At 53.4% G+C, this 12700-nt stretch overlaps 1 protein-coding gene across 1 annotated transcript in view; it reads left to right on the forward strand.

Moving 5' to 3' along the window:
• Positions 1-1619: 1619 nt before the first annotated feature.
• The window catches only part of PHRF1 (PHD and ring finger domains 1), a 28087-nt gene continuing 17006 nt past the window's right edge, over positions 1620-12700 (forward strand). The window contains exons 1-4 of the mRNA XM_025358475.1: positions 1620-1677; positions 1976-2181; positions 6350-6433; positions 7994-8112. Of these exons, the coding sequence (XP_025214260.1) occupies positions 1620-1677; positions 1976-2181; positions 6350-6433; positions 7994-8112 (467 nt within the window). The remainder of the gene's footprint in view (positions 1678-1975; positions 2182-6349; positions 6434-7993; positions 8113-12700) is intronic.

The following is a 12700-nucleotide window of genomic DNA, read 5'->3' on the forward strand; positions in this document are numbered from 1 at the left end:
CTGTGTCACCCAGGCTGGAGTGCAGTGGCGCGATCTCGGCTCACTGCAAGCTCCGCCTCCCAGGTTCAGGCCATTCTCCTGCCTCAGCCTCCGAGTAGCTGGGACTACAGGCGCCCGCCACCACGCCCGGCTAGTTTTTTGTATTTTTAGTAGAGACGGGGTTTCACCATGTTAGCCAGGATGGTCTCGATCTCCTGACCTCGTGATCCGCCCGCCTCGGCCTCCCAAAGTGCTGGGATTACAGGCTTGAGCCACCGCGCCCGGCCTGATTTTTTGTATTTTTATTATTTATTTGTTTATTTTTGAGATGGAGTCTTTGTCACCCAGGTTGGAGTGCAATGGCACTGTCTAGGCTCACTGCAACCTCCGCTCCCCAGGTTCAGGCGATTCTCCTGCCTCAGCCTCCTGAGTAGCTGGGATTACAGGCACACCACCACATCCGGCTATTTTTGTATTTTTTGTAGAGATGGGTCTTGCCATGTTGGCCAGGCTGGTCTCAAGCCCCTGACCTCACGATGTACCCTCCTTGGCCTCACAAAGTGCTGGGATTACAGGCTTGAGCCACCACGCCCGGCAATTTTTTGTATTTTTAGTAGAGATGGCGTTTCACCGTGTCAGCCAGGATGGTCTCGATCTCCTGACCTCGTGATCCGCCTGCCTCGGTCTCCCAAAGTGCTGGGATTACAGGCGTGAGCCACCGCGCCCAGCCAGTAGTTCTTCAACTCTTTTTTTTTTTTTTTTTTTTTTTTGAGACAGAGTCTCGCTCTGTCACCCAGGCTGGAGTGCAGTGGCGCGATCTCAGCTCACTGCAAGCTCCGCCTCCCGGGTTCCCGCCATTCTCCTGCCTCAGCCTCCCGGGTAGCTGGGACTACAGGCGCCCGCCACCTCGCCCGGCTAATTTTTTGTATTTTTAGTAGAGACGGGGTTTCACCGTGGTCTCGATCTCCTGACCTTGTGATCTGCCCGCCTCGGCCTCCCAAAGTGCTGGGATTACAGGCGTGAGCCACTGCGCCTGGCCTAGTTCTTCAACTCTTAACATGAAAGATGAAAACTTAAAACTCTTCTGCTGCCTCCCTCGCAGCTCTCACTTCTCCCAGCCTCCTCAACAGTGGAAATTCCTGTTCTGGGTGTGCCTTTCCCTTTGCCGGATAACAGCAGGGTCCTGGGAGTGATGCCCCAGTGCTGGCAGGGTCCTGCCCATATGTATGGAACCGGAGAGTCTCGGGGCTGAGGAGGAACCTGCCACCCATACCGAGTCTGCTCCTCTTCCCATGTGAACTTGTGTTCTGTTTCCTTTAGCGTTGTTTCAGTGGAGTTTGGTAGGAAGAAAAGAGCAGTGCACATGTGGGCTCTGCCATGTTGAACTCAGAGCATTTTCCTGCTGCTGGTCAGGGTGTAGCCTCAGAACCACTCCAAATTGACCAGAATGGTTGTGGTCAGTGGCTCAGTTAGGAGCCTGTGCTCTGCCTCCCACAGGGAAGAGGAACGGCCGACCTCAGAAGGAGATCCCGTCTGCAGGCAGATGGTTCATGGTCCTCAGGCTTTGAGAAGGGGGCGTTGGAAACGGGGGCAGCTGTCAGGGGGCTGTTGCACTGAGGGGCTTGCTTGGAGGCTCCGAAATGAACCTGATGATCTCTGGGACCTGTGCTGGGCCCCAGGGTTGCCGCGCCTCTCGAGGTCTGCCAGCCCCAGGCTCAGCTTAAGAGGAGCTGATCTGGCACTCAGGACGCTCAACTTCCCACGCCTCGGTGCAGGGCGCCCGAGGCTTCAGGTTAGGTGTGGGGAAGGGCTCCTGGGGTTGTGGATGTGCTAAGCGTGCACGTAGAGATAAGTGGCAGGATGTGAGCCCCTGGGGAGGCGGGCTCTGCATTGCAGACCTGGTGTCCGGAGTGCAGCCTGGCCTACTTGCCTCCAGTGCCACAGTTCGCGCTGCCAGTCCTGCTTGCACCAGTTGGAACATTTCCTCTCTCTCCAGGTTCCGAGGATTCTGAAGACGATGGGGAGACGTTGCTGGAGGTAGCGGGTACTCAGGGGAAACTGGAAGCTGCCGGCTCTTTTAATTCTGATGATGATGCGGAGAGCTGCCCGATCTGTCTCAACACATTCAGAGACCAGGCCGTGGGGACGCCAGAGAACTGTGCCCATTACTTCTGCCTGGACTGCATTGTCGAATGGTCCAAGGTGAGTTCACCTCTGGTTGGGTTCTTCCTCCCTTCAGGATAGCCTCCCTGTTTATAGGTGACCCAGCCTGTGGTCAGCCTCTTGCGAGGTTCTAGCTCTGCTCTGCGGCTGACCCTGGAGCCACAAGATTGAGTCTGGCTTGGCCTTTGCTTTGTGAGCATCATGGCTCTTGGGAGTGTGGGTGAGCTCATGTGAGGCGTTTGTGGTGTATCGGTCAGTGGCAGGAGAGAAGACGGCTGTGGATCTCTCGGGACCAGCTGCAGAAACCCTGGATGACTTAGGGGCCATCTCGGCCTGCCAGCCAGAGGCAGGTGTGCTGTGGTGCTTGGGCGGTTTGCTGCCTTGACAGGTGGTTCTCTCAGTTGATACAGAAAACACCTGTAGTAGCCGGGCGCGGTGGCTCACGCCTGTAATCCCAGCACTTTGGGAGGCCGAGACGGGCAGATCACGAGGTCAGATCGAGACTATCCTGACTAACACGGTGAAACCCCGTCTCTACTGAAAAAGTACAAAAAACTAGCTGGGCAAGGTGGCGGGCGCCTGTAGTCCCAGCTACTCGGGAAGCTGAGGCAGGAGAATGGTGTAAACCCGGGAGGCAGAGTTTGCAGTGAGCTGAGATCCGGCCACTGCACTCCAGCCCGGGCGACAGAGCGAGACTCCGTCTCAAAAAAAAAAAAAAGAAAAAACACCGGTAGGATACAGCACTCAGTCACAATAACTGGCATCAAAAGGGACTGTCCTTAAAACAGGTGAAGAGTTTACTGTAAACATGCAGTGTATTTTATATTTCAAAATGAACCTTTAGAAGCAATCAGCTCCCCCCGCCCTTTCTGAATACTTGATTGTGAAAAGTGTCAAAAAAGTAGAACTTGCAGTCCGAGGATGACTGATGAGTCCCTGACCTCTGTACTCAGGGCTCAGCTCTGACACTGCCACCTCTCGACTCCCTCCCCTCCCTGCGGGTGCACCGGCAGCCCGTGCTGTCCCCGACTCTTCTCAGGACCATGACCTCACCCAGGATTCCCAGTGACTGGGGCTTCCTGTTCTGTCTCCCCGAGTAGCTGAAAACTGCCCGTATGCTTAGTTTGAAGCAGGACCCAGACATGACTAATGCTGCTGGTGGGGGCAGGCTGTGACATCACCCGAAGTCTGGCTCTGGTACTTCCTAGTCCTGTTCTGTTGTGGTGAGTCCACAGCCCACAGTAGATTTAGGCTCAGATTTTTCTTTTTTTTGTGGGGGGAGGTTTCGCTCTTGTTGCCTAAGCTGGAGTGCAGTGGTGCGATCTCGGCTCACTGCAGCCTCCACCTTCCGGGTTCAAGTGATTCTCCTGCCTCAGCCTTCCGAGTAGCACGGACTACAAGCACCTGCTACCACGCCAGGGTAATTTTGTATTTTTAGTAGAGACAGGGTTTCACCATGTTGGTCAGGCTGGTCTTGAACTCCCGACCTCAGGTGATCCGCCCACCTCAGCCTCCCAAAGTGTTGGAATTACAGGTGTGAGCCCCTGCACCCGGCCACTTTTTTTCATTTATTTTTTTGTAGATTTTTCTTTTGGTAAGTGAAGCTTTCATTTAAATTGAGGAACAAGATATGGTGTTTGCTGTGTATTTTCTGTCTGGCATTTATTAGATAAGTATTGGGCAGGAGAGGGAGGGCATTTACAAATAAGTTTGTCAGTATAGAAATCTTACAAATGAGTCTGGGCACAGTGGCTCATGCATGTAATCCCAGCACTTTGGGAGGCTGAGGTGGCTGGATCATGAGGTCAAGAGATCGAGACCATCCTGGCCAACATGGTGAAACCCATCTCTACTAAAAATACAAAAATTAGCTGGGCGTGGTACCACATGCCTGTAATCCCGGCTACTCGAGAGGCTGAGGCAGGAGAATCGCTTGAACCTGGGAGGTGGAGGTTGCAGTGAGCTGAGATTGCACCACTGCACTCCAGCCTGGGCAACAGAGGGAGACTCTGTCTCAAAAAAAAGAAGAAATCTTACAAATAAACTGTTAGAATACTGCTTAGCAAGATTGCTGGATGCAAGGTTAATAAAGATTAAACATTGTATTTAGAAATAAGTCATAAGGAGATGTTTAAGACATTCAAAGAGCTTTTCCAACACGGCTGTGATTGAAGGAAGCAAGGCCCCTTCCCTTTCAATACTCCATAGAGATGCTGATTCGGTCCGTCCCAGCAGGAGTTCAGAGCGCTTGATGTGTTGTGAAATCAGCACATGAGGACAGGAAGGCACCAAGAATTGCCAAGATAGCTTTGAAAAGGGGAGATATTGCCTACTGGATATTATGGTTTATAAAACTACAGTGATTGAACTGGAATCAGTCCAGGAATGAAAACCAGTCCTAGGGGTTTTGCAGGGGCCCTGAAAGAGACCTGGACATACTTGGGGAGACCGGCAGTGCCTGGGGGACCGATCAGGTGGGGGCTGCTCACAGCACACACACGATGCTGGATGGATTCAAGATTTTGAATTAGAAAGCAAAACTGAAACTTTGAAAGGAAAGCACGGGCAGCTCTGTGATAAGAAAAGGGAAGGATTTCCTAAACAATCTGAGACAACGTCTGCAAACAGGCTCTGAGCATGCGGGGCCTAGCCTGAGAGAATGTCTGCACACGGGCAGTGAGTGTGCGGGGCTCAGCAGCAGGGCTCCTCTGGGAACCCCAGTCCCACCACGGGAGGTGCTGCTGGGGAGGATGGCGCCCCAGACTCCAGAGGGGGGATGTCACACGCACAACCTCAAAGGCACATGTATTCATGGGTGTTTACCCGAGAGAAACAGAAGTGCACCCACACAAAGACACGTCCGTCGATGTGCACCATGGGGGAATGGACACATGAGCCGTTTGTGTGGTGGCGTCTCTTCAGTGCTAGGGAGGGCAGAATGCCGTGAGCAGGAGTCCATGCCGTGACTCCACTCCTGAGAAACCCCAGGGAAGACGCACCTGACCACCCCCGAGACAACAGGAAGAAACAGCCAGGTGGGAGAGGGAAGGGCCCGAAGACCAGGGTGGGGACTCTGCAGGACATGCATTTGTCAGGGCCCATTGAATTATTCAGTTAAAATCAGTGTTTTCTTATGTATGGTATAAAATTAATTTAAAGATTTTATGTGGGTCAGAACACTATTAATAAAGGCAAAAAAATTTTTGCCACGCATACCTGAGTGTTATCCACACTATGAAAAGAAATTCTTTTTGAGATGGAGTTTGGCTCTTGTTGCCCAGGCTGGAGTGCAACGGCGCCATCTTGGCTCACTGCAACCTCCGTCTCCAGGGTTCAAGCGATTCTCCTGACTCAGCCTCCTGAGTAGCTGGGGTTACAGGCATGCGCCACTACGCCTGGCTAATTTTGTGTTTTTCGTAGAGATGGGGTTTCTCCGTGTTGGTGAGGCTGGTCTCGAATTCCCGACCTCAGGTGATCCGCCTGCCTCAGCCTCCCAAAGTGCTGGGATTACAGGCGTGAGCCCCTGCTCCCGGCCTATGAAAAGAAATTCTAAAAATTTACTAGTGAATGTCCAACAGTCTTTTGGAAAAGTTGGCAGAAGATTTGAACAGGGCTCACCGCAGAGGGGCCTGTGCACGATGCCGCCCCCCTGCCTCCCCGTCCTCCCTTTATTGTCACCAGATGCTTCGCGTTCCTGGAGCTGCTCTTCCCTCCCCCCATCAGGGCTGGCAGCTCTGCAGGGAGGCGAGGCTCGCTGTGGTCCCTTCACTGCCATGTTGCCAGCAGCTTAGTGGAGGACCTGGCACACGGAGGCACGGAGATACTTGATTTTTAATGTAAAAGAAATTTTTGAGGCCGGGCGCGGTGGCTCAAGCCTGTAATCCCAGCACTTTGGGAGGCCGAGGCGGGTGGATCACAAGGTCAGGAGATCGAGACTATCCTGGCTAACATGGCGAAACCCCGTCTCTACTAAAAATACAAAAAACTAGCCGGGCGCGGTGGCGGGCGCCTTTAGTCCCAGCTACTTGGGAGGCTGAGGCGGGAGAATGGCGTGAACCCGGGGGGCGGAGCTTGCAGTGAGCCGAGATCGCGCCACCGCGCTCCAGCCTGGGCGACACAGCGAGACTCCGTCTCAAAAAAAAAAAAATGTTTGACCTCTAAGTGAAAGTGATTTGTAAGATTCTCATCCCGTTTCTATTTCTCACAGAATGCCAATTCCTGTCCAGTTGATCGAACTCTCTTTAAGAGCATTTGTATTCGAGCTCAATTTGGTGGTAAAATCTTAAGGAAGGTGAGTGTGGAGACCCCAGGCGTGCTCACGCCCCTGCCCTGTGGGACAGCGTGCTTTCCAAAGTGGGCTTGCTCTCCTGCAATGGGTGTTGGTTAAATGCTTCATAGCAGTCAACTCAAGTGCCCCTTGTGGCCCTGAGCAGGAAACCTGGAGCTTGAGTTGTGCCCTGTCTGGGGGGTTTGGGGTCCGGGTTGGGGGTGAGAGGCAGAGATGTTGCCAGCTCCTGGGATGTCCCTTCGACCCCAGCCCTGTACCCATCACATCGGGGAGCAGCTCTCTGGCCCGTCTGCTCAGAGCTCTTTATTTTATTTTTGAGACACCGTCTTGCTCTTTCACCCAGGCTGGGGCGCAGTGGCACAATCACAGCTTATTACAGCCTCAGCTTCCTGGTTTCAAGCCATCCTCTCCTGCCTCAGCCTCCTGAGTAGCTGGGTCCACAGGCGTTCACCACCACACCTGGCTATTTTTTTTTTGTTTAAGTGGAGACGAGGTCTCACTGTGTTGTCCAGGTGGGACTCGAACTCCTAGGCTCAAGCCGTCCTCCTGCCTCAGCCTCCCAAAGTGCTGGGATTACAGGCGTGAGCCACTGTGCCCCGCTTTTTTTTTTGGAGACCGAATCTTGCTCTGTTGCCCAGGCTGGAGTGCAGTGGCACAGTCTTGGCTCACTGCAGGTTCACGCCATTCTCCTGCCTCAGCCTCCCAAGTAGCTGGGACTACAGGCGCCTGCCACTACCACGCCCAGCTAATTTTTTTTTTTTTTAAAGTAGAGACGGGGTTTCACATGTTAGCCAGGATGGTCTCAATCTTCTGACCTCGTGATCTGCCCACCTTGGCCTCCTGAAGTGCTGGGATTACAGGCGTGAGCCACCACACCTCGCTTTTTTTTTTTTTTTTTTTAAGAGGCAGACCTTGCTCTTACGTGGCAGTCCGGCACCTGCTGCCTTGCCTTGCTTGATGACTCCACTTAGGGACCACAGGGCTTACCCGCTCCTTTCCATGCATCATACTTTGCTTTCTGTTGAATATTTTCTTTTTTTTTTTTGTTTTTTTTTTGTTTTTTTTTGGAGACGGAGTCTCGCTCTGTCACCCAGGCTGGAGTGCAGTGGCCGGATCTCTGCTCACTGCAAGCTCCGCCTCCCGGGTTTACGCCATTCTCCTGGCTCAGCCTCCCGAGTAGCTGGGACTACAGGCACTCGCCACCTCGCCCGGCTAGTTTTTTGTACTTTTTAGTAGAGACGGGGTTTCACCGTGTTAGCCAGGATGGTCTCGATCTCCTGACCTTGTGATCCGCCCGTCTCGGCCTCCCAAAGTGCTAGGATTACAGGCTTGAGCCACCGCGCCCGGCCTCTGTTGAATATTTTCCTCTTAGATCACCACCCTGAGATGGTAGAAAACATAAAAATTCTTGTGTGCACGTTGAGGGAGACCCTCTGGGCCTGTGGAGCCCACTTAGGAATCTGAAGCCGATCGATCGATTCTGGATTAACTGTGTATCGTGATGGGAATTGACCGTGGGGAGTCTGGGTCCCATGTGGTGTGTGACCGCTGGTTCTGTCCTAGATCCCAGTGGAGAACACCAAAGCGAGTGAGGAAGAGGAGGAGGACCCCACCTTCTGTGAGGTGTGCGGCAGGAGTGACCGCGAGGACAGGCTCTTGCTCTGTGATGGCTGCGATGCGGGGTAAGGGACGCTTGGGACTGGCACACGTGCCCTGCTGCGTGCGAGGTGGGCCAGGGGCAGGAGGGACGCAGAACCTCCTCCCTCTGTGAAGTCTGAGTCCCAGCACCTGGAGCTGAGCTCACCACCCTCAGCAGCGCGGTTCAGTCCTGCGGACCATTGACACCTGCAGGCCTTCCTATTACACCCATTTACACCTCCATCTTTCCCCAAAAAACATTCTGCGGCTACTCACAGAAATGCAGGTAATACATCAAGACAAAAAAGAAAACAGCCAGACAGGAGGCTGTGGGGCTGGCCAGCCAGAGGGTGGCATGTGTCCTGGTCCTGGCCTTTCTGTGGGGGAGGAGTGGCTCTGCCTGCGTCCATCATCCTGGCTGCCTTGGTCCCTCACCTTTCACCCTGCTCCTCCTTACCCCTTGGGTGCGCATCCAGTTACACTGCACCTGCTGCTCTCCCTGGCACAGCTGAGCGCCTGCTCTGGCCCTGCGTGGCCCTGGCTTCCCGGGAGCCTGTGACACTTGTCTCCATATCCCTGCTTTGTCTCGTTGGCTGTAGGCAGGTCCCTCCTTCCCCATTAGCCTCCTGCGAGGGGCTCTCCCTGTTGATTTGAATAATTTTTCTGCGTGAAATTATGGCGAGAGGATTCTGGAAATCTTTCCCTTGTTGAAAGAACCAGTGAGGCTGCTCTATCTGGAGCCTTCTCTTGGGCGGAAAGTAGCTGGGTCGGGGTTTGGACTACGGAACAGCCAGAGCCAGGAGGCCTGGAAGTGCTGTGGCTGGAGCCGCACAGAGGGCAGGCTCCTGGTGAAGGCCTTTGCTCCGTGGCATGTGGTCCTGGTCATCCCAGCTTTGATTCGCCCTTGACCACAGCCGCTTGTGCCCCCACCTGTCACCTCGTTCTTAGCCACATACCCAGGCCTCTGCTCCACTCACGCTGCTGTTGGTGCAGGAATCGCTGGCTATCCTTTCGCACACACTGCAGGGGCCTCCTCGGGGGTCCTGCAGGCCGCCACCACGTTTGTCTCATCATCAGTTCGCCCTCCTTGTGGCCTGTGGGAGTGTAGGGGCCTTGCAGTGTGCTCCACCGGCCCCTCCAGGTCCCAGCCCCTGCTTGGTCCTGCCCTCTGCTCTCAGCAGCCAGGGAACGGCCATGCCTCTGCTCATATTCGCAAACATCTTGCCTTCCCTCCTTTCTTACGAGTCTGAGCCTAAATCCACGTTTTGTGACAGTTTCCTGAGTGCTCTCCCCTGATGGTCTTCACCTCCTTGGAGTTCCTGGGAGCATCTGCTGCCAACTGTCCCGGCATGTGCTGAGCTGGTGCCGCAAGTCTGAAGGGCAGGGCTGCTGCCTTGAGTATCCCAGGAGCCTGGTCACTGCAGCCCTGGGCACAGTGCTTATTGGCTGTTGATTACTGAGTTACTCCTCGAATATACGCAGAATGCTTTTTTTGTTGTTGTTGTTTGAGACGGAGTTTCGTTCTTTTTGCCCAGGCTGGAGTGCAATGGCGTGATCTCGGCTCACCACAACCTCCGCCTCCCAGGTTCAAGTGATTCTCCTGCCTCAGCCTCCCGAGTAGCTGGGATTACAGGCATGCGCCACCATGCCTGGCTAATTTTGTATTTTTAGGAGAGACGGGGTTTCTCCATGTTGGTCAGGCTGGTCTTGAACTCCTGACCTCAGGTGATCCACCCGCCTCGGCCTCCCAGAGTGCTGGGATTACAGGCATGAGCCACCGCGCCCGGTCAAGCGCAGAATGCTTAAAAATAAAAAAAAAGAGGTGGAGGGGTGGCTTAGTGCTCCCTGCCCGTGTGTAACACTAGTCCTCTTTACCTGTGGCTGTGGCCATTCTGGGCATGTGAAGGAAGGGCCTGGGCTGGCCTGGAATCGCTGGACACGGCCCGAGAGGCCATGGTGTGATAGGAGAGACCTGGTCCTGGCTGCCATGGGCACCATCCTGGGCAAGGCCCTCATTGCAGGCCGGGGCCGTGAATCTTCTAGTGGCTGGAGGGCAGCTGGTAGGCCAGATGAGGCTGTCGGTTTTCAGGCACAAAGCCTAGTTTTCATGTTAGCTTTTATTTTACTCATTTACGTATTTTTTTCGAGGTAGAGTCTTGGTCTGTCACCCAGGCTGGAGTGCAGGGGCACCATCTCGGCTCCCTGCAACCTCTGCAGTGAGTCGCTGCAGCCTTGGTTCAAGCTTCAAGTGGCTCTCCTGCCTCAGCCTCCTCAGTAGCTGGGATTACAGGCATGTGCCACCACAGCCGGCTAATTTTTGTATTTTTAGTAGAGACGGGGTTTTGCCATGTTGGCCAGGCTGATCTTGAACTCCTGGGCTCCAGTGATCCGCCCACCTCGACCTCCCAAAGTGCTGAGATTAAAGGCGTGAGCCACTGTGCCCAACCTAGTTGTAGTAACTTCTAACAAGGCTCTTGGGGATGTTTAAAATTTAAGGCCGGGCGCGGTGGCTCAAGCCTGTAATCCCAGCACTTTGGGAGGCCGAGATGGGCGGATCACGAGGTCAGGAGATCGAGACTATCCTGGCTAACCCGGTGAAACCCCGTCTCTACTAAGAAATACAAAAAACCCAGCACTTTGGGAGGCCGAGACGGGCGGATCACGAGGTCAGGAGATCGAGACCATCCTGGCTAACACGGTGAAACCCCGTCTCTACTAAAAAATACAAAAAACTAGCTGGGCGAGGTGGCGGGCGCCTGTAGTCCCAGCTACTTGGGAGGCTGAGGCAGGAGAATGGCGTAAACCCAGGAGGCGGAGCTTACAGTGAGCTGAGATCCGGCCACTGCACTCCAGCCTGGGCAACAGAGCACGACTCTGTCTCAGAAAAAAAAAAGAAAAAAAAACTTAATTAAAATTTTTTATTATAAGTGACCTTTACAAATTCAATATGTTGATTTTCTTTCTACCTACACTACTTGAATTACTTGGCAGATAAAACAAGGCAAGTATATAAAAACCCTGATGGATATAAAACATTAAAACTGATCAATATAATGATTGTCATACTTCTAAACATTTCCATGCTGTTACTGTTTGCAGTCTGCTAATTTTTTTTTTTTTTTTTTTTTTTTTTTTGAGACAGAGTCTCGCTCTCTCGCCGAGGCTGGAGTGCAGTGGCGCGATCTCGGCTCACTGCAAGCTCTACCTCCCAGGTTCACGCCAATCTCCTGCCTCAGGAGTAGCTGGGACTACAGGTGCCCGCCACCACGCCCGGCTAATTTTTTGTATTTTTTTTTTTTTTTTTTTTTNGCTCACCGCAACCTCCGCCTCCCAGGTTCAAGCAATTGTCCTGCCTCAGCCTCCCTAGTAGCTGGGATTATAGGCATGTGCCACCAGGCCCAGCTAATTTTGTATTTTTTTTTTTTTTTTTTTGAGACAGAGTCTCGCTGTGCTCCCAGGCTGGAGTGCAGTGGCGTGATCTCGGCTCACTGCAAGCTCCGCCTCCCGGGTTCATGCCATTCTCCCGCCTCAGCCTCCCAAGTAGCTGAGACTACAGGCGCCCGCCACCACGCCCGGCTAGTTTTTTGTATTTTTAGTAGAGACGGGGTTTCACCATGTTAGCCAGGATAGTCTCGATCTCCTGACCTCGTGATCCACCCGCCTTGGCCTCCCAAAGTGCTGGGATTACAGGCTTGAGCCACCGCGCCCGGCAATTTTTTGTATTTTTAGTAGAGACGGGGTTTCACCATGTTAGCCAAGATGGTCTCGATCTCCTGACCTCGTGATCCGCCCACCTCGGCCTCCCAAAGTGCTGGGATTACAGGCATGAGCCACCGCACCCGGCCCAGTCTGCTAAATTTTCTTAAAAATCACACGTCTGGCCGGGCGCGGTGGCTCACGCCTGTAATCCCAGCACTTTGGGAGGCCGAGGCGGGCGGATCACGAGGTCAGGAGATAGAGACCATCCTGGCTAACATGGTGAAACCCGGTCTCTACTAAAAATGCAAAAAATTAGCCGGGTGAAGCGGCGGGCGCCTGTAGTCCCAGCTACTCGGGAGGCTGAGGCAGGAGAATGGCGTGAACCCGGGAGGCGGAGCTTGCAGTGAGCCGAGATCGCGCCACTGCACTCCAGCCTGGGCGACTAAGCGAGACTCTGTCTCAAAAAAAAAAAAAAAAATCACACGTCTAAAGTTACTCAATTCCTCATGTCAAAATGGAATCACAGTGGGCCGAGGTGGGCGGATCACCTGAGCTCAGGAGTTCGAGACCAGCCTGGCCAACATGGCGAAACCCTGTCTCTACTAAAAATACAAAAATTGGCCAGGCGTGGTGGTGCATACCTGTAACCCCTGATCTTTGAGAGGCTGAGGCACGAGAATATCTTGAACCTAGGAGGCGGAGGTTGCAGTGAGCCAAGATTGTGCCTCTGCACTCCAGAGAGACTAAAAAAAAAAAAAAACCGAAAACCCAGGGCTATCTATAGATACACTGATAATACATGAAATAAGGTACAGTTTCTTGATTTTTTTTTTTTTTTTTTTTTTTGAGACAGAGTCTTGCTCTGCCGCCCAGGCTGGAGTGCAGTGGCGTGATCTTGGCTCACTGCAAGCTCCGCCTCCCGGGTTCATGCCA

The sequence above is a fragment of the Theropithecus gelada genome, chromosome 14 (genome assembly GCF_003255815.1).
Source record: "Theropithecus gelada isolate Dixy chromosome 14, Tgel_1.0, whole genome shotgun sequence".
Lineage (NCBI taxonomy): Eukaryota > Metazoa > Chordata > Mammalia > Primates > Cercopithecidae > Theropithecus > Theropithecus gelada.